The sequence below is a fragment of the Triticum aestivum genome, chromosome 3D (assembly GCF_018294505.1).
Source record: "Triticum aestivum cultivar Chinese Spring chromosome 3D, IWGSC CS RefSeq v2.1, whole genome shotgun sequence".
Lineage (NCBI taxonomy): Eukaryota > Viridiplantae > Streptophyta > Magnoliopsida > Poales > Poaceae > Triticum > Triticum aestivum.
In genome coordinates this window covers 164,631,403-164,656,679 of record NC_057802.1, presented here as the reverse complement: position 1 = coordinate 164,656,679, position 25,277 = coordinate 164,631,403, and the positions used below count along the sequence as shown (strand labels likewise).

At 41.6% G+C, this 25,277-nt stretch overlaps 1 protein-coding gene across 4 annotated transcripts; it reads right to left on the bottom strand.

Moving 5' to 3' along the window:
• Window positions 1–425: 425 nt before the first annotated feature.
• Window positions 426–6,921, bottom strand: LOC123078059 (beta-glucosidase 10). 4 transcript variants are annotated; one of them, XM_044500447.1, is made up of 14 exons: window positions 6,654–6,921; window positions 6,483–6,564; window positions 6,123–6,175; window positions 5,539–5,614; window positions 5,388–5,459; window positions 4,926–5,013; window positions 4,414–4,672; window positions 3,967–4,082; window positions 2,903–3,123; window positions 1,929–1,951; window positions 1,761–1,848; window positions 1,397–1,487; window positions 1,086–1,157; window positions 426–942 (listed from the first exon to the last, which is right to left on the bottom strand). In XM_044500447.1, the coding sequence occupies exons 1-14, from the start codon at window positions 6,810–6,812 to the stop codon at window positions 741–743; spliced, it is 1,602 nt and encodes a 533-aa protein (XP_044356382.1). In that variant the 5' UTR covers window positions 6,813–6,921; the 3' UTR covers window positions 426–740. The 4 variants fall into 4 exon arrangements, with proteins under 4 accessions (XP_044356382.1, XP_044356384.1, XP_044356383.1 ...); XM_044500449.1 differs by having other exon boundaries at window positions 6,123–6,252; window positions 6,654–6,856; XM_044500450.1 differs by having other exon boundaries at window positions 626–942; window positions 1,086–1,162; window positions 6,654–6,909.
• Between the last annotated feature and the right edge of the window lie 18,356 nt (window positions 6,922–25,277).

Here is a 25,277-nt window from a genome sequence, read left to right as displayed (position 1 = left end):
GCACTAGAAACATGCTACACAGAAGGAGTATGCATCTGGAAGATTATAACTGTGCTCCGTCTTTTGAATCCACTGAGGAAACTGTGACACACCTTTTCTGGGATTGCCCATTTGCACTGATGTGTTGGCATTCTATTGCACCCAACAAACAGAGAGGCATTTCGACCTATGATGAGATTCACTTGACCTTGACCAAACTCCCAACAGAATTTGCTATAGACACCATTATCATGGGCTGTTGGAGTATTTGGATGAGCAGAAACGACAAGATATTCAGAAGAGCCACACCAACTGCGGATACATGGAAATATTATCTAAAAGAAGGAAAGGCACCGAAATAAGAGCAAGACCAGACAAGGCTGACAAGATCCACACATGGATAGAGAATAATGTTTAATTTTTCCTGATATTTCATAAAACAGGCATTGGTTGAACGAGTCTTTATTTATTTTTTCCTGTAATTGTACATATTTATATAATGAAAAATTACCGTAGAACAATTGTTCTACGGTCTTGGCTTAAAAAAGAAGAAGCATCGTATGATGTCGAGTAGCCTGCGCAATGACATATTTGTGCGCTAAAGATGAGATGCTGTAGATAGGAAACATCTACAGTAGTAACCTGGTATAAAATTATAGTCTTCCGTCTCACTCCGCATCGGCCACTTTCATGTGTTTGGAATAACGTGGGGGGACGGAACAGTTTAACCTACGGAAAACACCTAGCGCAGTCTACCCGAGCTAGTGATCGGAGAATCTCCCCGTCTCCGTGTGCCTCCCCTTGAGAAAATCCTTGTACCAAATCGCAGAGCTCCTTGGATACCTCTTGAGATCATCATCAGCAAAATCCACGTAATAGAGTCCATACGTGTCCCCGACACTAAGTAGTTCATATAAATCCATCAGCGACCAGGCAAAGTAGCCCCTAGTATTCGAACCATTCCTGTTACCAAATACAAAGGTTCATGTCACTGTCACGTCAACGAGTTACATTACAAAAAAGGCCTTTTTTCCTGCCCACTCGCATCATTTTGCCATTTTTTGCAGAATGGCGAAAACAGGATGAATTGTCTATCAAAAAGTTACCCTTTTATACAAAGGCTCTTGGTGAATCTACTGAGCATCATTTTGACAGTTTCTGGGTGACCAATAACGGATCTTGTCTTCCAGCAACAATAAAATGGAGTTAGTGCTTAGTTTCATGAATGATATTTTTACCGGTGCAAAAAATGCGACTTCGTGATTGACATACGGATCATGTAATCAAAATGAGAGATGCACACTATTTATTGTATCCTCCTAGAAATATAGAATATTGTAACGCTAAACAAGGCCAACTGTCGAATCAATTAAAGATAAATATAATGCATGACCACTAGGAGAAAGAAGGGCATTACCTGACAGCAGTGAGAAGGTTCTTAAGATGTTCACTCAAGAATTCCACCCTAGGGCCATCATCAAATACTACATCTTGATGCATTGGATATCCTAGAGTTGAACCTTTTTGTAAGTCATACTAATTGTGTTTATGAAAAATATCTAGGCATTAGTCTGGACAGAATATTTAGACAAAAATAAGCACATGTCTTCCTGTAGCACTGAAGATTATTTTACGAAAAGAAAAACAGTTCCATAATGTTGGCTAACACTGCATGATTCTAAATTACTGGACATCAAATAAGTAGGATGCTAAACAAGATACACAAAGTCGCCAGAATAACCGGCTTATTTTATGATTAGCGATAGTTGCAAAATACTTACCATTCTCATGGATATAGATTGGAGGATTACCATAAAATTGCTTCAAATGTTCAAGCACTTGCTGTATCCCATAACCTGGCACATAGAACTGAGAAGCACTATATGTCAGCCCTTTGTTATTATACATTTAATATTTATAAGAACAGATTTACTGCAAGTTTGTCTTACTCCACTGGTAGAATTGCTTGAAACTGCAAGAGAGAAATCATGCATCAAATTATCAAACTAAAATAAGGAATTCAAATATTAATTTAAACTATACATCTAAATAATGGGGGATTACTCGGTGCAGCAGAAATTGGTTCTGGCAGTAACTATTGATCTATGGAGTAAATTGTGTTGTCCATAAACTTGTTTGGTTGTCTCACTTGGTTCCGTAACATGCAAATAACTTTCTCGGGACCCTAAAATCGTTTCTTTTAAACTGATCCTAACGTTGTTAGTTACTAACATGTATTGCTGAAATGGATGATAATGTGGCAATGACTCATCTGCATGATTGGCATCCACCTTTCTCTATCTCATCACCCTCTATCGCTCCCCTCTCTCTCAACTCAGCTCTGCACAGGCTCCTCACCGGAGTGCGCCACCACGCTCCATAACAAGTGTGATGTTCGTTATCCTTCAGCCAGACACCGATGCTCCTGGCACCGTTCATTCACCACCACCACCTCCATTAGCACCTCATTCCCTCTGTTTCCCATATTCATCCACCCCCTTTACGATGCTATGTCTGCAGTGAAGGAATGCAAAGAGATCTCAAAAGAGTATGAGAACCTCTGCTTGGATCAACATCAAGTGCCAATGAGGCCTCAATCTATGCCAAGTTCGACATCAAGGCCTCCATTGACCTCATCTTGACACGACATGGCATGATGCATTAAGCTATGTTTTGCTTATCTTTCTAGACCAATTGCCCACAGGACCACAATAATAAATAGATTTACTTATGAGCAATCATAGATTACCAACTAGGATCAATAATGGTCCTTTACCGACATGGCATAAAGTACATATTAAAGTTACTAAAACAAAATCTAGTATATTGGTGCTGAAATTTTTCTGGATTTTGTCCAGACATGAATAAACTCTAGAAAACAACAAGGATTGAGTCACCGAAATACAACACATATGAAACTCACATATTGATTTAGCAGCCATATCAGCCCTGAAATTCCTTTTGTTGCTAGGAGCATGATGCGGGTCATCCTTCACGTACAAAAATGTGTAGTAATTGATGCCAAGAAAGTCCATAGAATTGATTAGTTGTTTAGACTGGCTTTGAGAAAATTTTGGCAACTTGGAGCCAGTATTCTCCTTCATCACAAGTGGGTAGTCTCCATAATAGAGAGGATCCAAGAACCTAATACAGAGAAACAACCAAATTTACATAAGGGCCAAAGTTTTCTCACCATTTTAGTGCAACTCATGGCAAAATTTACATTGAGAAAATCCAATTTTCTAGTTTCATAAGTTTACACATAAATATGAAAAGTGTCCCACCATTTTGTAACTAGAAAAGTGTTTGGATATTTGTACAGAAATCGGCAAACCACGAAATCCAATAATACTTGTTGAAAATTTCAAAATGAACAATTACATATAGATAGTCAAATACACACTTTGAACCATATCAATTCAAAGAATAATGTACTGACATATACAGAAGAACTCCACTGATAAAGAGCTTGCTGGATTGGTTGTAGTTTCAGTACCATAGAACAGCCGTATGGTATCAAAGTACATGTAATCTAAATTCTCTATTTACAAGCTTATTTCGGGCCCTAAAAATTCCATGGACACTGCTAAATAACATAATGTTCTCTCAGACACGTTATCTGTCCTAGGACAAGTTCAAAATACTCCCTTTGATTCATAATAGTTGTCGCTCAAACGGATGTATCTACCACTGAAATACGTCTAGATACATCCATTTGAGAGACAAGTAATATTGATCGGAGTGTCTAGTAAGACTTCAACTAGTTCAAAAACAAGTTTCATTGGCAGTTTGACACAAATTCAAGCGACAATAGATGAAATGTGTAAAATAAAGTAGTGACATCCTTGTTGAGTCCAGACTCCTAAAAAGTTTCTCTTTTGGTGATCGTTTTGGATCCTCTTCGTCAAGGCCAAGTATATCCAACTAGTATGAGATAGATGCTGGTACTGTATATAAAGGTAAAAAACGACAGAATGATGAACCTACCAGCCTGTGTAGAAGGCTTGTGCTCTTTTCGCTGCAGCTATATCTTCCGTTGAATTTGTATAAGGTACTATGTTATTTATACATATATTCATGCCAATAAGTCCGTGTTGCTTTGTCTGCAGCACAAAGTATATTTTTTGTCCATGGATATAACCGATTTCAAATGAAACATGGTGCTTTTAGCGTCCTTAGGAAAAATACTCAAGCTATATCTAAAGTCCAAGGGACAATAATTAGCACAGAATATCGGCAACAAAGATAGCATTCAGATTTTTCTTTTTGGAGCAGACCAATTATTCAAAACAATAATTTATTCTAATCTCAAATACCTTGACAATTATATCACAGACTACTCCATTGATGGTTCATGATAACAATGTGGATCTAACTATCAAGAAAGCACTTTAGAAATACCATAGTACTAATTTGCTAGCGAAAAGATAGTACCTGATACTTTCTTCTGTATAGTGACACAGCTGAGGTATGAGCCAATAAGCAATTATGAGCTACAACGTATGGCTCGTTTACAGAGTCCCCACAGGAACAGTCAGCAAATCCAAATGGTTTAGAACATCTCCCCGGTGGCCCAATACCAGCATCATAGCCAACCGAAACTAAAGCGTTAGGTTCATTTAGAGTAGTCCAATTGGTAACTCTATCCCCAAATTCCCTAAAGCACACATCTGCGTATGCTGTGAAATCACCACTGGAAACAGATAATGGAGTTAAAGACTGCGCTTATACTCTAAGGATTTACATCCAATAAAACTACAGGCATGTCAAAAAGCAATCTAGTTTTGTACAATGCAGAAATAATATGTGTTTTTGCACCAACATTTTTTTATTCATTTTTATACAATTATCCATAACATACACTACAATGAATAATATCACACTTGCACATCATATTTTTCAAAAATGAAGACGAAACATGAAATTCATGAAAACAGAATACATACATTATTTGGGGACTCAACCATCCACCATATTCATCTTCAAGGATTTGAGGAAGATCATACTGGAAAATCGTTGCATGTGGTTGAATTCCTTCAAGATACTAGACATAGTAAGTGCGGACATAATATCCCTCCAGCCCCATTAATGCATCTACTTTTGCCATTAAAACGCAGAGAAATACAATTATAAAAAACAAAAACAGGTTGAGTAAGTTAAACTGGACATGCTCATTGCCAGTTCAGTTCAACTCAGGATGAGCAAGTCCACTACAAATTCAGGGGTTTAGGACCCGACTAAAACCTACTGGTATCATAAATATGTACAGTACTAGCTGTCAAAGTTCAACTTCTTTACTGTATGCGTACAAAGATGAATTCATTGATTTGTGAACAGAGGGAGTAGTATGCAGTCTCCATGATGATTGGATTTAATAGGTAGATAAATATCTTGCATGCAAGATTTACCATGATCAAGTAGTTCATTGATGAGATTATTGTAGTATCCTACTCCTTTTGGATTGATTTCTCCTCTTCCTTCTGTGGAAATACAGAACTATATTTTTGTAAGAAACCAACTTAACGAGAAAACTTCACCACAAGTTTTTCAAAAACATACTAGGAATAAGCCTTGACCAAGAGATAGAGAATCTATAAGAATCCAGTCCGGTCTCCTTCATTAATTTGATATCCTCCTGTGACAAACACGAGAAAAGAAAAGATAGACCGTTATTAGCATGCAGGATTTTACCAGGATTGGCTACTTTTTATCATGCCTAGAGAAACCAGAATTAGTCAATGATGTTTGTATGATCTAAATTTTTCTCAAGCAAGTCTCATTTATAGTTTGGAAAAAAATTCTGAAGAAATATTTTGCTAACATATTCTTGGAGTCACTAACTACTACAAAGTACCCTCTCACCTCTCCCCAGACCCAACCTCCCACTCTATCTAAACATGGACCATACAAGGGCAACCTCTCTTTCATATCCTGTTGTGCACAGTTCTGCTCAGCAACTACAGGAGCATTTCTGTTATAGCATGACATTTTTTTTCTTCCGAAAAGGGGATTACCCGGCCTCTGCATGGCATGATGCACACAACCACTGTTATAACATGACATACATAACCACCCGCAAAAAAAAACATGACATACATAATCCAGTTAAGGGTGACAGAATTGAGTTACAAAAATTACCATACCTTGTACTTATGGTAGCCGTCAGCTGCCACATCACCATTTACAGAGTCATCACCTGTATTGCAGAACTTATAAGCAATGAGGCATAGTCCACATGGTCCACTTCTTTCGATTTCCACCATGGCCCCGATCCTAGACATTGAACCATAATTGTAATATGATGCTGAAACTGCAATTGTCGTTCCAATCCTGATGACCTCTTTATCTTGTGCAAGAGAATCGACCGCGAACATCGGCACATGCGGTGGTACCCATGCAGTAATAGCTCACAAGAAGGAGCGGCATGCGGTGATACAGATGGAACAGTGGCACGAACGTGTGCTAGCGGCACAGCAAAAGGGAAACCGTCTGCTCTCGCGTACCGGCGTGGGCGTGGGCGTGAGCGTGAGCGAAGGTGTCCCACACGCTGGGGGTCCGGCCGTCCTCCGCCGCCGCGCCTTCCCACTGGATCCCGACGGCCCACCACACAGAAGCATGTCAACGATCGTGCTCGCCATTCCACCGCGAATGAACGTAAGCCTGATGGTTCTCACCTGATAAGCTGATGTGCTAGCCCCGAAGCTGAAGTCCCCAGGGAAGTCGTCTTTGCTGATGGAGCCGGACTCCTGGCCGCTCCCCGCCCACGGCGTCGCGGCGGCCGCGGCTGCTGCCGCCGCGACGAGGAGCAGAGCGACGGCGCGCAGAGGCCTCATCGGCTGTGCGTTCCTCGCTTCTCCGTTGTCCGCGCGAAGGGGTGTGGCGCGTGCGGACGAGGTTTGATCTGATCTGTCCGGGATCTCGTGGAAAAGGAATGTAGTACGCCGCAACCGTGCTTGTATAGGTCCATCTACAGCCGTCCAATTTCTTCTCCTTTATTCAATCGATCGACGGCTGGTATTTTCTTCTATATAGTTAATGAAACTTCGAAGTCTTTGACTTTTTAACCAAGTTTATATGCCATCTATTTGTGGGCAGAGGGAGTTTTATAGTTCATCATAGCAAACGACATTCGATACTTCATACATTTTTTCGATCTAAATTCTAATGTAACTTAATCCTACTCCTTGTTGGAGGCGAGGTCGATCACTCCCCTGCCGAGCCGTCAACCTCGTGGTCATCGGTGGTGGGCCGAATCCACGGATCGATGCCCGTTGGCCTCCTCGTCCACTTCTTTGGCTACGTGGTTGTCGAACATCTACGCATGGCTGACTCTGTATAGATGTTGGGGAACGACGTCTATGAGACCACGGGGATTCCTTCTACGGTTTGGCGGGGAGGAGGGGCTAAGCAAAGAGCAGATCTAGTGATCAACACCACAGGTCTTTACCCAGGTTCGGGCCGCTGAGATGCGTAAAACCCTAGTCCTGCTTGATTGTGTATTGGGTGTTCTTGAGCTTCGGCTCGTTGCTACGCATGCAAGCTGGGCCGAGAGGTCCAAAAAGCCGCGCCGTGGGCCTCCTTTTATATGTACAAGGGGCTGCCACAGTGGCATACAGGAGGTGTAAAGTAACTACAGTGTATGCAGGAGTTGTAAACCGCTACAGTACACATGCTTATCTTGGTCATCTAAGGGCAAACGCATTAAATGCATCGTGCCCTCTAGCTTTATTGGGGGACGGGAAGAGAGCCCGTCCCGTCCGTTGCCACCTCGCCCCGTCTCGACACGCGCGTCCATGCTGATGAGGCGTGCAGTGCCAAGTTGGCTGGCCAGCTGCTGCGTTGGAGGGGTGGCAGGGTCTTCACGAAGATCTGCATGCCGCCACGCAGGCGCCTGCCAGGCTGACAGGCAGCTCCCGCACTAGAGTGGTGACTGGGCAGCCGAGTCTGGCCACGGTCTTGCTGATGTCCCCGGGCAAGGATCTTGCCGGGGCCTCGTGGGCGTCCTCGACAAGGATCTTGTCGGGGCCTCGTGGGCGTCCTCGATAGGGATCTTGCCGGGGCCTCGTCTTCTGGCCTTCACAAAGATCTGCACGCCACTACGCGCGCGCGCCCTTGGATCCTGGCCTTAACGTTGTCGATGGTGTCAGAGCTCTCAACCACAAGGGTGGTGCTCTGGTTGGTGGTTTGTAGTCATCCCCAAGCCGCCCCGGCAAGGGCCTTGCCGGGGGTCTGGCTCGTCTTCTGCTCCCTGACTTGGTTGTTTTTCTTTGTCTTGTATCTGTCCCCGATCGCCCTCTTCGTGCTTTGCCATGCGCGGGGTTACGACTGCCCGTGCACAAGTATGGGGTGCTAAAGGCCCAAACTTTAGTACACCGACAATAGATGATCTCCTCTTCCTCCTCCTTCGAGCTCGGATCTTCGCTGACGGCAATGCGAGCAACGCGTCGGGCCTCAGCGGCACGCACTTCCGCCGCGATCAGAGCGCATCCCTTTGATGTGAGCTTCTTGTACCAAATGACCTTCTCGCGCACGATGGAGATGGCACACAAGGTCTTGGGTTTGTGACGACAGATGGATTCCCCGTTGAGCTCGACTCCGGGCGACGGAATGGTGGGAAGAGGGGGTTCGCGGTGGCTAGAATTTGGGGATTTCCAGGGTCCTTTTGATAGCCGAGGAAGGCTCCTCGGGCGGTGCTTCGACTCCGCACCATGAATGTTGGGCAGGCGGAGTGGTGTGCTTCAATGCGAACGGGTGAAAACGTGGACTCCGGGTGGGATTTTGGGTGTATCTAGGGTGTCGAAATCTGACGTGGTTGATATGTAAACTCCCCTACTCTACCCCATGATTTGGGGCCGGACTGGGAGACGTTCATCCTTGTCTGGCCCAATATGAAAGCTCGCATTGGAGACCTAAAAGTGATCGAACCGTTTAGTTCAGACATTTGATGTCCGTCCGCATTTGAGATCCCTTTACATCACTCCTTTAAAAATCCTGTTACATCTTCATGTTTCACATGCAATCCTAATTAAAAATGTCCACTTGTACAAATCGGGTGTAGAAATAGATAATTCTAATCCTTGTCCAACTATTTCTACGTGGTAAAATTTGTTGACGTTTGAGAATCAATTTTTGACCACGGGTTTCCTTAGCAACGTGGTTAAAGATTAGTAGGAGGGGTTGATGGAGTCAAATATAGTATATCTCGGGTAGGGGGTCCTGAACTGGCAGTCTTGACATGATAGTAACAAGGGCACGGGAGTTTACCTAGGTTCGGGCCCTCTCGAAGAGTTTACCTAGATGGTAACAAGGACACGTGAGTTTACCTATACTAGGTCGTGAGTGTATGAGTTGTCCTCTACAACCATCACCCCTCAGTTTATATAGATATCAGGGGTGTCTAGGGTTTGCATAGATCGGTCGCATCTAAGGGCAATCGTGTCGAAGACTACCTCTAAATCTTTGGAGTACACGTCAAGTCTTCCGGATCTTCCATCTTGGTTTCTCCTAGGATTGACGAACGATGCCCACTTGACAATAATCTTGGGAAGTCCTCGGCCCAGCCCATATGGCTCTAGCACCCCCTAGTCCAGGACACCATCGGGGGTGCATACGACAGTCTTATAGCGAAGGTCGTTGTTCATTCGACAAAGTGACACAATGATGTTTTTTTAAATAGGTTCAGTCGCCTTGTTGAAGCATGACATATGTCCTATGGAAGGGTTGTTGAGAGTGGTGCTTGGTGGACGAAACACTTCGAGTGTCACCGCTTCTGGAGTTCCATGACTCCCAACTAGTCCGGGACTTTGAAGGTCCCTCGGACTCCGAATCTCGGCCTTCTTAGCTCTCATGAGAGGGCTAGTGTTGGGGAACGCAGTAATTTCAAAAAAAATCCTACGCACACGCATGATCATGGTGATGCATAGCAACGACAGGGGAGAGTGTGTCCACATACCCTCGTAGACCGAAAGCGGAAGCGTTAGCACAACGCGGTTGATGTAGTCGTACGTCTTCACGATCCGACCGATCCAAGTACCGAACGCACGGCACCTCCGAGTTCAGCACACGTTCAACTCAATGACGTCCCACGAGCTCCGATCCAGCAGAGTTTCGTCGGAGAGTTTCTTCAGCACGACGCGTGATGACGATGATGATGTTGCTACCGACGCAGGGCTTCGCCTAAGCACCGCTACGATATGATCGAGGTGGATTATGGTGGAGGGGGGCACCTTACACGGTTGGGAGAGATCAACTGATCAACTTGTGTGTCTAGAGGTGCCCCCCTGCCCCCGTATATAAAGGAGCAAGGGGGGAGGCCGGCCGGCCCTCTATGGCGCGCCAGGAGGAGTCCTCCTCCTCCTAGTAGGAGTAGGACTCCCCTCTTTTCCTACTCCTACTAGGAGGGGGAAAGGAAGGGGGAGAGGGAGAAGGAAAGGGGGGCGCCACCCCCCTCTCCTAGTACAATTCGGACCAGAGGGGGAGGGGCGCGTGGCCTGCCCTAGGCCAGCCCTCTCTCTCCACTAAGGCCCATAAGGCCCATTATTTCTCCCGGGGGGGTTCCGGTAACCCTCCAGCACTCCGGTTTTCTCCGAAACCACCTGGAACACTTCCGGTGTCCGAATATAGTCGTCCAATATATCGACCTTTACGTCTCGACCATTTCGAGACTCCTCGTCATGTCTGTGATCATATCCGGGACTCCGAACTACCTTCGGTACATCAAAACACAAAAACTCATAATACCGATCGTCACCGAACTTTAAGCGTGCAGACCCTACGGGTTCGAGAACTATGTAGACATGACCGAGACACGTCTCCGGTCAATAACCAATAGCGGAACCTGGATGCTCATATTGGCTCCCACATATTCTACGAAGATCTTTATCGGTCAAACCGCATAACAACATACGTTGTTCCCTTCGTCATCGGTATGTTACTTGCCCGAGATTCGATTGTCGGCATCCCAATACCTAGTTCAATCTCGTTACCGGCAAGTCTCTTTACTCGTTCCGTAATACATCATTCCGCAACTAACTCATTAGTTACAATGCTTGCAAGACTTATAGTGATGTGTATTACCGAGTGGGCCCAGAGATACCTCTCCGACAATCGGAGTGACAAATCCTAATCTCGATATATGCCAACTCAACAAGTACCTTCGGAGACACCTGTAGAGCACCTTTATAATCACCCATTTACGTTGTGACGTTTGGTAGCACACAAAGTGTTCCTCCTGTAAACGGGAGTTGCATAATCTCATAGTCATAGGAACATGTATAAGTCATGAAGAAAGCAATAACAACATACTAAACGATCAAGTGCTAAGCTAACGGAATGGGTCAAGTCAATCACATCATTCTCCTAATGATGTGATCCCGTTAATCAAATGACAACTCATGTCTATGGTTAGGAAACATAACCATCTTTAATTAACGAGCTAGTCAAGTAGAGGCATACTAGTGACACTCTGTTTGTCTATGTATTCACACATGTACTAAGTTTCCGGTTAATACAATTCTAGCATGAATAATAAACATTTATCATGAAATAAGGAAATAAATAATAACTTATTATTGCCTCTAGGGCATATTTCCTTCAGTCTCCCACTTGCACTAGAGTCAATAATCTAGATTACACAATAATGATTGTAACACCCATGGAGCCTTGGGGTTGATCATGTTTTGCTCGTGGAAGAGGCTTAGTCAACGGGTCTGCACATTCAGATCCGTATGTATCTTGCAAATCTCTATGTCTCCCACCTGGACTTGATCCCAGATGGAGTTGAAGCGTCTCTTGATGTGCTTGGTTCTCTTGTGAAATCTGGATTCCTTTGCCAAGGCAATTGCACCAGTATTGTTGCAAAAGATTTTCATTGGACCCGATGCACTAGGTATGACACCTAGATCAGATATGAACTCCTTCATCCATACTCCTTCATTTGCTGCTTCCGAAGCAGCAATGTACTCCGCTTCACACGTAGATCCCGCCACGACGCTTTGTTTAGAACTGCTCCACCTGACAGCTCCACCGTTCAATATAAACAAGTATCCGGTTTGCGATTTAGAATCGTCCGGATCAGTGTTAAAGCTTGCATCAATGTAACCATTTACGATGAGCTCTTTGTCACCTCCATAAACGAGAAACATATCCTTAGTCCTTTTCAGGTATTTCAGGATGTTCTTGACCGCTATTAGTGAGCTTGTGAACCCATTTGCTTGATGTGTGTGTGACCTTCTTAACTTCGTGTGTGTGGGAAGGACATGTCTTGCACCTTGTATCTCATTTACTCAAGACTACGTTGATGCTTAATTCTCATCCTTATACTAGTCTTCTCAAGTGCTTTGACGTCACTCACACACATCATTTTGTTTGTGCCTATTCTTAGGTTGCCTCATTTACATGTTGCTCAACCATATGTTTATTGCAAATGCTAGGCTTCTTTTCTTATCTATGCCTACTTGCAATTGTTTTGTGTTCCTATTGATTTTGGGGGAGTGATGATCCTATTTTGTGCATTTTCATCCAAATACAAAAATTCTAAATAGTACACAAATCATGGGGAGCTTCTCTATTTTCCTTAGAACACTCCTTTGACCAAATCATAATGTTCTTTTATCCTTTTGGCTCGTTGGATCTTTTGATTGCTTGCTTCACTTTGTGTTATGCAAATGAGATCAATTTGTGCCATGTGCCTTGCTATTATGACTAGGTTTCAGTTGTATAATAATGGATTCACTTGTGTATATCATGTTCTTATCAATTGCGTCTATTTTGTGTATGCAAAGTTTCTTTGTGGATACATATCATGATTATGATTGGCCACTCAGGAAAAAAATTTACATGAGAAAGTTCATATCTTTCCTTGATATCATTTATTCCTTGCCGGCCACTTCGTTTGTTTCCTCTTATTCTTATGGTGGCTTCGGCAAGAGGCTGTGTCATGAGTGCTTGTATGTGTGGCATATAATCTTGCGCACTCATGTGGTTTGACTGCTTTCCTCACATGTTTAATGCTTGTTTTCATATCTTCATATATGGTTGCATTCTCTAGTTTATGAGCTCCTCAAATTGTTCATTATTGAATATGTGCATTTGCGTTCACTCACATTTTGTGATATGCACACATCAAGGAGGAACACATACTATATTGGTCTTCTAGATGTTTTGTCTTCCATTTTGGCATTTGTTGCCAATGGGGGAGAAGTTTAGAGGGTTTAAGATAAATATATTTTGAAGTTCTTGTTCTCATTCATGCATATCCACCCTAGTCATATATGCTTGTTGCATGAATGAATATATAGAGAAAACTCCAACTAGTTTATATACACCAATATATGCAATGAAATTCAAAGTTCATTCACACATGCATATATTGTGGGGGAGCTTGCTCTATATATTGCAGTCTTACTAACATCAAATGCTTGTGTAGTGTTTTGATGTTAGTACGACCGGTTTTGATAAACATCAAGTTTCTTTGTGATAATTGATGCAATCAAAATCACCTCAAGTATACAATTTTTCCTCGGAAAAAATTGCGTGCTTGTGTAAAAATTCATTATATAAACCCTCTTGTTGAGATTGTCATCAATTACCAAAATGGAGGAGATTGAAAGTACATGTAGTCCCCATGTGTGGTTTTGGTAATTAATGACAATCCTTATGGACTAATGTTTGCATTGAGATATACATTTGAAGGTTAGTCCCATTGGAAAATGATTGAAGAATAATGGAAGACAACTCCTTTGAAGCAACAATTACATTGAGATCATCAAAATGAAGTTCATTGGAGTATCTTAAGGGTTGCCATGCTTAGAGCTATGGTTTGAGCCATAATGGATCAAGATCTTAAAAGGATAATTTGAATGATGAATTCTAGGAGTGGCTCAAAGATATGATCATAATGGACTCATGTGTTGAGTCATGATTGATCAAGTATTCAAGCAAGCTATTCAAGTGAAGAATTCAATATACCCTTCAAGACGTCAAGATTAAACATGGAGTAGAGATATAGGTTGACCAAGATGAAGCTCAAAGATCGAACTCTAAATGGTCAACACAAGAGCACAAATGATGCACCACATAGGATCTTGTGGTATGATAAGAAATTATCAATTGCACTCTGTGTACTAACCCATACTATGTGGTGTCTATGTTTTTGAGGGTTAGGTGATTCTCATAGGCTCGCATCGAGAGAGACAGAGAGAGAGATTTCAAGTGTCTATGAGAGGATGACATCAAGTGTTGGTGGTCATGGTTGACAAGGGAAAGTTCAAGATAACCATCCCAAAGGATTACATGCTTGAAGCTTGTGGATGATCACATGATGGACAAGTGAAGATGAATACAAAGCAAAGCTTCCCACATTGTGTATGGGGGAGAGACTTGAAGGCTTCACCAATGTCTTGCGTTCATCTTGAGCCAAGAAAAGACATCAACATCAAGCTCAAGTGAATGGCTCGTGTCAAAGGTATTAGTTCCTTTGACGTTAGTGTTGTGGAGTGATGACCACCAAAGAAACATATACACTCAAGAATGGATTCTCGATAGCTATGTAGTGTAGCTCTTTTATGATTCTTGAGTTATAGGGATCCTGCACTATTAAGAGGGGATCAAAGGGATTTGTGATGGATTTGCTCAAGTAAACATCTTCTATACACAATTCCACTCATATCCTATATACCAAAGAAAAGCCAAAGCCAAATAGTTTCCCAAAATATATGATCTAACCTTTGCATACTTTGCACCCTCCATTTTGGTTTATCTTAGGTGGTTATCTATGTGAGGACCTGGAGTTTTTTCATAGCTTCAAAACGAGCCCAAGATCATCAAAATCTGAGTCCGTATGTAGAAGTTATGCTTGTTTCAGTTTCAGGTCGCGTGCTATTTTCTTACTGGCCGGATCATCCGGGTTCCCTCTCGTATCATCCGGGCTCCTCATCACAGAAGCCTATTCTAGCTAGCCGGATCATCCGGGTACCTACCCGGATCATCCGGGTTCCATCCCGGATCATCCGGGTTGCCGAAAACAATCATCACAGAACCTTATCCTAGCTAGCCGGATCATCCGGCTGCCTATCCGGGTCATCCGGGCATTGTCTGGATCATCCGGCTACGTCCCTGGACATCCGGGTTTCCGCTTCACCACATTGTATATTGACCTTCCCAGACATCCGGACATTGCCCGGATCATCCGGGTGTGCGTCCAGATCATCCGGGCAGGTCAACAACTGCGGGAAACGACTCTATTTTCTTTGGGGTATAAATATCCCTCTCTCACTCCGGGAGAGTGTTGACCACTCCATCCAAAATCGCCCCAAGAACACAAGTGGCTCCCTCCCACTTCTCCTACACCAAATCTTAGATCCCGGAGAGATTAGTGAGTGTTCTTGAGAGTGGTTCTAATCAAAAGATAGATGCTCTCCCTCTCCCTCTTGTGACCAAATCAATTCGTGATTTGAGAAAGTCTTGAGCATTTCCCCCTTGATCTTGTTACTCTTGGAGGTTGGAGACTCCTAGGCGGTAGGAGTGCTCCGATGAGGAATCAACTTGTGATTTGTCCCCCGAAAAGTTTGTGAAGGTTTGGAGGCCGCCTCAAGGTCTACCACTAGTGGTTGGGAATCGCCTTCGTGGTGATATCTCAAGGAGAATAGGGTGAGCCTTCGTGGCGTTGGTGTGCCTTCGTGGTAACATCCACCTCTCTAACGGTGACTAGCTTCCCTCCAAGGAAGTGAACATCGGGATACATCATCGTCTCTGTGACTTCGGTTATCCCTAACCCTAACTCCGTACTTGTGGTTTACCTTGGTCACTTGACCGTGCATTCACTATTCTTGTTGTCCTCATTATATTGTGTTGGTTACCATATCGTAGAGATTACTTAGGCCAACACTTTATAGTCTGCAATTCATACTTCCTACTATTGTTCTATCTTGTGTTTAGTGTGAATTGCTAGCTTCTAATATTCATTTCCATATCTCGTGATATACATTGAGTAAGTTTGTGTAACTTACTTGTGCTTACTCATATCCTCGTTGTTCTCATCTTGTTTATGCTAAGTTGTTGGTGCACTTAGTGAGCCTAGTATATTTAGGATTTGTGCTTGAAAAGTATCTGCTAGTTTATTTCCGCATTAGGATATAGCCAAATCCGTACAAGATTTTAAAACGCCTATTGACCCCCCTCTAGGCGACATCGTGGTCCTTTCAATTGGTATCAGAGCTAGGTCTCTCCTTATTAGGCTTAACCGCCTAGAGAGTAACGATGTCAACTAGTGAACTAGTGCACGATGACACATTTTGTTTTAATGGCACAAATTACATTATGTGGAGATTACACATGCTTTGTCACTTTCGGGCCATGGGTCCAAATGCTTTGCGGATTGTGGTTGTAGGGAATTCAAATCTAAAGGATGGACAATCTCCATCACTTGATGATATGCATCTTGATTGTGAAGCTTTAAGTGTCATTCACCAAGCTATAACCTTCGAGGTGTTCAAGTCAATCTCGTCTTGTTCGTTGGCTCATGAGGCTTGGACCAAAATTGAAGATATATATGGTGGGTCCAATCTTGATGAAGACAATATTATTTTCGGGGAGTTAATGGAGGAGTTCTCCACATTTTTAAATCATGAAGAGCTCTTTATTGCTTCCACCTCCGATTACTTGCATACATCAACATCTTTCACTTCACCAACATGTGGCTTACCACAAGGTAATGGCATGGTGAGTGAAGAAATATCTCGTGATGATGGTATTAAGCTCATCATTGATGATCTTGCTTATGTTGATACTAGTGATGTATCTTCTATGGACACGAGCATATCTAACACCGAAAACATCGTACATTCTTGTGTAGAGAGTCCATGCATATCATTTAATGATGCACTCATAAATTCTTGTGATGATATGCTTGGTCGTTTGTGTTGCCATATTCAAAATGCCGTGATTCCCTCTAGTTCTCTTTGTGAAACTAACCATGTAGAGGAAATCAAGAAAAATGAGGCACGCTTGGTTGATGAAGAACCCTCTTCTCCAAAAGAATCATCATCAACCCCCTGTGTTCACATGTGCCTCATGGCAAGAGGTAATGACGAGGTATCATCTTCTCTTAGTGATAATGATGATAGTTGTAATGAGGAAGATGATGAAGTCTTGACTCAAAATATCTATGAGATTGGGAAAACTCTTCGTAGAGCTAAAAATAACACTTATAAAAGGCTCAAAGATGTTCTTGCTTGCTTTCAAAAACGTAATGACTTGTTTCTTTACGAGCAAGCAAAAAGTGAACAACTTGAACATGAACTTGCTATGGCTCATCAATGTCTTAGTGACTCGAGGTCTTTAAAAGAAGAGATTGAAGTTACTCATTGTAAACTTAAAGAGGATTTTGAGCACCTTGACCTTGACTACAAGAAGGTTAAAGGAGAGCTCACCAAACTCTCTAAGTCTCATGAGGAACTTCAAGCTACTCATGCGGAGTCTCTAGCTTCTACATGCTCCTCTCATATTGATAATGGTGCTTGTGCTACTAACTCTATCTTGTGTGAAGCATCGATATTAAAAGAAAATGTTGAGCTAAGGACTCAACTTGATTTGCTAACTAGCAATTATGGGGAATTGGGAGAAAGTCATAAAAAGCTCTCAAGCACTCATGAGGATCTTCTAATCTCTCATGATGAGTTAAAGTTATCTCATGAGGGTATGGTCACCAAGGTAAAATCATGTGAGTCTCATGTGGATATTAGCACATCTTCTACTCGAAATGCCTTATTGCCATGTGCTAGTCCTTGCAATTCCTCTCTACATGATATTGGTACATCTTGTAATGAATTGCTCACCATGCCTTGTTGCTCTAACAATGAAGCTTCTACTTCCTCTAGTTCTTTTGTTAATACTAACCTTCTAGAGGAAAATAAAGAGCTCAAGGCCCAAGTCACTAGTTTGAAGAAAGACTTGGAAAAATGTTGTGATACTATCTTGAGTGTGCAAAAGGACCCTCACGACAAAATAGGACTTGATTTCATCTCCAACAAGAAGAAGTCCAAGAACAAGAAGAAGGGACAAGATCAAGTCAAGAATTCAGCCAACATTACTTGCTTTAAGTGCAAAAATGTTGGACACCATGTGAGATCTTGTCCACTAAGGAAGAAGGCTTCAAATAAGAAGCAACATGAGAAGTGGCCTCAAGTTCAATCTCAAGATGTAGGAAGGCCTCCACCCATGATGAACCATGATGATTCTTCTCAAATTGAGAAAATAAAGAAGAAAAGAAAAGGGGGCACATGTTGTTATGTTTGTCGTGAGAAGGGACACATAGCTTCATCTTGTCCCAACGGTAACATATCTAAGCCTCCTATAGTCAATAATCATTATTCGCTAAGGAAGGATATTGTTGGCAATGTGTTTGCCAAGTTTGTGGGTTCCCAAAGAAGTTTGAAAGTGGACAAGACCATTTGGGTTGCTAAGCCTATTGTTACTAACTTCTTAGGACCCAACTTGGTTGGGGACCATCAAGCTCAAACTTGATCAATAGGTGTGTGGAGGGCATTGGAGACTTGGCTACTTCATGAAGAAAAACTATTTTCACCATATGTTATGGTTAATGCCAAGTCAAGTGGATTATCATCATATCTATCAATCCAATGCTCCTCTTTGCGGTAACTTATACTTGCATTGTTTACATTGAAAGTTACTAAGTCCCTTGCATGTTTAGGTTTTGTACCTAGCATGTGCTTGTATATGTTGTGCTTCCTAGTATGCTTGATTTGTGTTATCTAGCATGTGTAGGTCGCAATGCACTTCATATATTTGTGTGTGCGGTTTCGAGCCTTTATTGCTTCATTAGTTGAATCTTCCTTGGCTCTTTTGAGATATTAATGGATCATCACATTATGGGGGAGTGCTATGTTTTACACATATCACAAACATTAAATATGTATATATGTGGGATACCACCTAGTATTGTTAGTGCAATATTATCTAGTTACTATGTGGTATGTAAAGCTCATTTGAAATTCAAATTCTCATCCATTAATTATCCTTAGTTGGGTTTCATTTGCTTCTTGTGGATAATACATGGATCATCATATTATGGGGGAGTGATATGCTTTGTGCATATCACAATCCTTGTTAATATGAACAATTGAGGGATGCCACTTAGAATTTATATTTGAGATTATCTTATATCTCCGTGGCATGCAATGCCTTGTTTACGTATGTTATTCTTGTGCGGTTTTGCCCATGGTTATCTTTAAAATCATATTTGGAAAATCGGTTGATTAAAGCTATTCCAATTGTTGCTTTGCATGATGATATATCTAGTTGGAATGTTAATAATATGCTATCCAAGCATTGTGTTTATTTCTAAACTCTCATGTTATGCTTGTGTTAGTATAGATAATCATGTACTTATTTGGTTTCTACACCGAATGATAACCCGAAATACCATTTTGTTCGAATTCATCGTATTGCTCTATATGAGAGTTTGTTATCTCATTGTTTATATATAGTGTCCTATATCTACTTGAGTGAGATATTCCTATGAGTATGTGTGCAATGCATATCTTATATGCTCATTGGTTTTTCCTTGGTTCATATGTTAAACTTTGTGTGCTATCATATATTGATTTGTCACTTTGATTCATTTTGGACAACATGAATGACTAGTGATGTTACTGGAAGTATTAACGGCTACGTGTTCATTTGTCCAATTTGTATCTCCCTAGATTTTGGTAGGCTTGTGCATGCATATTTACTATGTGTAAATTCACATACCTTGTTTGCTTTATTTGATCCAATATATATATGGTAAATCCATCAAATTCTTAATAGCTAAGATGTGCATGAAATTCAAATTCATATCAATATGCACATGTTTAAGTGGTTTTACCCTATGTGTTGTAGTTATGCTAACTACTTCGGACCCAATAAGTTTGGGGACCATATTGTACTTAAAATGTTTTAGGTACATTTGAGAAGCATTGGGTGCTTGGCTTATTCATGAAGGTGGTGGCACTATGAGGAAATTAGAGCCAAGCTTGGACATTTTATTGATCTACGACTTCATACCAATGCTATCTCGGTAACAAGTATTTACTTCATGCATATATATAGAAATGAGCTGAACCTTGTGTAGGTTGCATCATGGCATGAATTTCTTGACTCGTTCCTGTGATACTTGTTTCCTTTCTCAAAGCATCCCAACAATGATCTGTTGTTGCGAGTTGTGATGTCTTTGATGGTTGTGTGTTTGGAGTTCATTAATATACAATAATATTATATTAAGCCACGTGCTATGCTTTCAAGCAAAGATCTCATTGGTATATTTTGTGACTCCCATTTGGATATCTTATCCTTTTCTTTTGTACCTATTTTATGTGTACATCCTTCTTTGTGGATATCATCTACCTAGAATCTTATACACGTGAGAGAAGTTACATCTCTAGTTGATATCCCTATTCTTTCATGTCCACCATTTCATTCACTTTTTATATCTTTGGTGGCTCCATGGAAGCACTTGTTGTATGAGTGCATGTCTTACCTCTTTGCATCTTACTGCACTCATGTTTGGTGAAGATTGTTCTCCTCATGCTTGTCTTGATAAGCCTATTATTTCCTATCTTCATCATGGGTTGTCACAAGCTTTGATTTTTTATTTTCTATTAGTGAGCTTGTGAACCCATTTGCTTGATGTGTGTGTGACCTTCTTAACTTCGTGTGTGTGGGAAGGACATGTCTTGCACCTTGTATCTCATTTACTCAAGACTATGTTGATGCTTAATTCTCATCCTTATACTAGTCTTCTCAAGTGCTTTGGCGTGACTCACACACATCATTTTGTTTGTGCCTATTCTTAGGTTGCCTCATTTACATGTTGCTCAACCATATGTTTGTTGCAAATGCTAGGCTTCTTTTCTTATCTATGCCTACTTTCAATAGTTTTGTGTACCTATTGATTTTGGGGGAGTGATGATCCTATTTTGTGCATTTGCATCCCAATACAAAAATTCTAAATAGTACACAAATCATGGGGAGCTTCTCTATTTTCCTTAGAACACTCCTTTGACCAAATCATAATGTTCTTTTATCCTTTTGGCTCGTTGGATCTTTTGATTGCTTGCTTCACTTTGTGTTATGCAAATGAGATCAATTTGTGCCATGTGCTTTGTGCCATGTGCCTTGCTATTATGACTAGGTTTCAGTTGTATAATAATGGATTCACTTGTGTATATCATGTTCTTATCAATTGCATCTATTTTGTGTATGCAAAGTTTCTTTGTGGATACATATCATGATTATGATTGGCCACTCAGAAAAAAAAATTATACATGAGAAAGTTCATATCTTTCCTTGATATCATTTATTCCCTGCCGGCCACTTCGTTTGTTTCCTCTTATTCTTATGGTGGCTTCGGTAAGAGGTTGTGTCGTGAGTGCTTGTATGTGTGGCATATAATCTTGCGCACTCATGTGTTTTGACTGTTTTCCTCACATGTTTAATGCTTGTTTTCATATCTTCATATATGGTTGCATTCTGTAGTTTTTGAGCTCCTCAAATTGTTCATTATTGAATATGCATTTGCGTTCACTCACATTTTGTGATATGCGCACATCAAGGAGGGACACATACTATATTGGTCTTCTAGATGTTTTGTCTTCCATTTTGGCATTTGTTGTCAATGGGGGAGAAGTTTAGAGGGTTTAAGATAAATATATTTTGAAGTTCTTGTTGTCATTCATGCATATCCACCCTAGTCATATATGCTTGTTGCATGAATGAATATATAGAGAAAACTCCAACTTGTTTATATCAACCAATATATGCAATGAAATTCAAAGTTCATTCACACATGCATATATTGTGGGGGAGCGTGCTCTATATATTGCAGTCTTACTAACATCAAATGCTTGTGTAGTGTTTTGATGTTAGTACGACCGGTTTTGATAAACATCAAGTTTTTTTGTGATAATTGATGCTATCAAAATCACCGCAAGTACACAATTTATCCTCGGAAAAAATTGCGTGCTTGTGTAAAAATTCATTATATAAACCCTCTTGTTGAGATTGTCATCAATTACCAAAATGGGGGAGATTGAAAGTACATGTAGTCCCCATGTAGTCCTTTGAAGCAACAATTACATTGAGATCATCAAAATGAAGTTCATTGGAGTATCTTAAGGGTTGCCATGCTTAGAGCTATGGTTTGAGCCATAATGGATCAAGATCTTAAAAGGATGATTTGAATGATGAATTCTAGGAGTGGCTCAAAGATATGATCATAATGGACTCATGTGTTGAGTCATGATTGATCAAGTATTCAAGCAAGCTATTGAAAGTGCGTTATATCGACTAGAGGGGGGTGAATAGGCGATTTTTATGAATTCTTCACTGAGGAATTTGCGGGTGAGGAAATTCCTTAGCGAAGAACTACTTGCAGCGGAATAAGTACTCAGAAGTAAACATAACAGAACACAAGCACGGTCATCATGATGAAATGAAGACAAGCACTGAGTATAGAAAGCGTAAACACAGGATAACACAGGATGAAGACAAACAGACTGAAGAAATTGAACTGAGGAAATTGAGAAAGTCTTCAGTCAAAGTCTTCAAACACAGATATGACAATCACACAACACAGTAATGAGGAAATGAAAGAGTTGAGGAAATAGAACCAGTAGGCTTGATGAAGACAATGATTTGGTAGACCAGTTCCAACTGATGTCTCAGTTGTACATCTGGTTAGGGCGGCTAGGTATTTAAACCTGACGACACACAGTCCCGGACACCCAGTCCTGAACACACAGTTCAGGACACCTAGTCCTCACCATATTCCCCTTGAGCTAAGGTCACACAGACCTCGCCCAATCACTCGTGGTAAGTCTTTAGGTGACTTCCGAACCTTCACAAACTCGGTCACTCGGCGATCCACAATTTCCTCTTGGATGCTCTAGACCATGACGCCTAACCGTTTGGAAGAAGCACAGTCTTCAAAGGTAACAAGCGTCGGATCCACGCAGGATCAATCTCTTCAGTGATGCTCAATCACTTTGGGTTTGTAGGTGTTTGGGTTTGGGTTTTTCCTCACTTGATGATTTTCGCTCAAAGTCCTCGGAGGATGGGATGCTCTCAAATGACAAGTGTTAGTTTCTCTCGGAGCAGCCAACTAGCTAGTGGTTGTAGGGGGCAGCTATTTATAGCCTAGGGAGTAGCCCGACATGATAAGACATAAATGCCCTTCAATGATATGACCGTTAGGTGGGTAGATATTTTGGGACAGCTGGCGCATAGCACAGCAATGGTCGGAAATTTAAGTATCAAATTCCTCAGGCTATCATGTTCCTCACTGTGTAGGCAATCCGCACCGGCGAATTCCTAACTCCTCAGTCAGAACAAATTCCTCAGAGACCAGAAGAACTTATTCTCTATCACTGAAGAATATGACTGAACTGTATGAGATTTCCAATGGCTTCACTAGAAGGGATTGGTAGGTGTTGGATTTTGAGTTGAGCATCACATGGAAATTTTTCCTTAGTATTTCCTCGACCCCCTTTAACAGTACGGTGTTTCCTATGACTCAAGAAAGAGAAAATGAAACTACGAAAAAAAAGTCTTCACGCTTCATGTTCCTCAAATGAATACCAAGTCTTCAAGGTCACACCAATTTCTTCACTTTCAAAGTCTTCAGAAAGTCTTCAGAAATACAAAGTCTTCAGTCGAATAACTTCATTTTTAGGGGTCGACTTTCACTGTAAGTATCACACTCCTCATAGACTTATAGACCTGTGTACACTCATAAACACATCAGTCCCTTAACCTATAAGTCTTCAATACACCAAAATCACTAAGGGGCACTAGATGCACTTACAATCTCCCCCTTTTTGGTGATTGATGACAATATAGGTTAAGTTTTCAATGGGGATAAACATATGAAGTGTAAATACTGATATTGAGGAATTTGATTGCAAGATATAGAAGAACTCCCCCTGAAGATGTGCATAGTGAGGAGTTTGCTTTTGAAGCAATGCACACTTGAAGAGTTGAATCATGGAGATCTCCCCCTATATCTTGTAATTCATACACGCATTTGACATAATATATGAAGAATTTGAAATGCATGATGAAATATGGTGACTGATGTAATTCAGCATGCGTGCAATAATATTAACGAGGAATAAGCATGCAGAAGAAACAGCAAAAGTATCAGACCACCATAGAGTTTAAGTTTACAAGTCGATCCAACAAAGTCATCAGAAGAACGAGAGTTGTAACTTAGAAAAAAATGCCCATATAAGATAGACCCGCTTGAAGACTAACTCAAATTTCTCCCCCTTTGTCATCGAATGACCAAAAGGTTCAAAAATGAGGACTAACGCCCGTGAAGAATATCAAGTTGATGAAGGAGCGCCAGCGTTGTTGGGGTCGTTTGTTGATGTAGGGCCTGCCGCAGTGTCGTCCAAATCTTCATGTTCATCAGTGTCACGTGATGAAGAATAGGAGCTGGCCACCAAGGAAGGAACCTTGACCTTCTTGTACTTCTTCGGAGGAGGTGCAGCCCAGTCAAGATCTTCCTTGAGACCCATTTTCTTTAGATCTTCTTCACTATAAACTTGAGACAGAACAACCCAGGTGCGGTTGAGGGTTTCATGAAGGTAGTAGTGGTTTTTCTTCACTGCATTGTGGGTAGCAGTCATGTTGTGAAGAATTGAACCAAACTGACGCTTGACCCATTTATGATTGCGACCAACCTTCTTATGAAGACTGAGGAGAAGCTCACGATCAGTCATCACCCTGGGTGTTGTGCCTTGAGGATTTTGCTTGGGTGCGTTTGCGGCAGAGTCATGGGTGGCAGAGTCATCATTGGTGGATTAGGATGCAGCCTTGCGAAATTGTCCATCCAATGGACGAATGCCTTCATCAATTACAGCAGTAGCCTTGCCCTTTTCATCAGTTGAGGAAAATGTCCGTTTGAGGACTTCGATCGGGGGCAAGTAGCTGCAATGGTTCAGAGTATCAGCTTTGTAGTTGAGTGAAGACCTTGTTCTGATGAATCTCATAATCCATGGTGCATAAGGCTTCAACTCAAATGGTGACATTGCGACATTGGCCAGAGTCCTCAAGAAGAAATCATGGAAGTTGACGGGAACGCCATGAATGATATTGAAAAGCAGATTCTTCATGATGCCAACGACTTCTTCTTCATTCGAGTCGTGGCCCTTGATAGGAACCAATGTCTTCGTCAAAATGCGATAGACAGTCCGAGGCACATACAGTAATTCCTTCACAAGGAATGTTGTTCTTGGGGC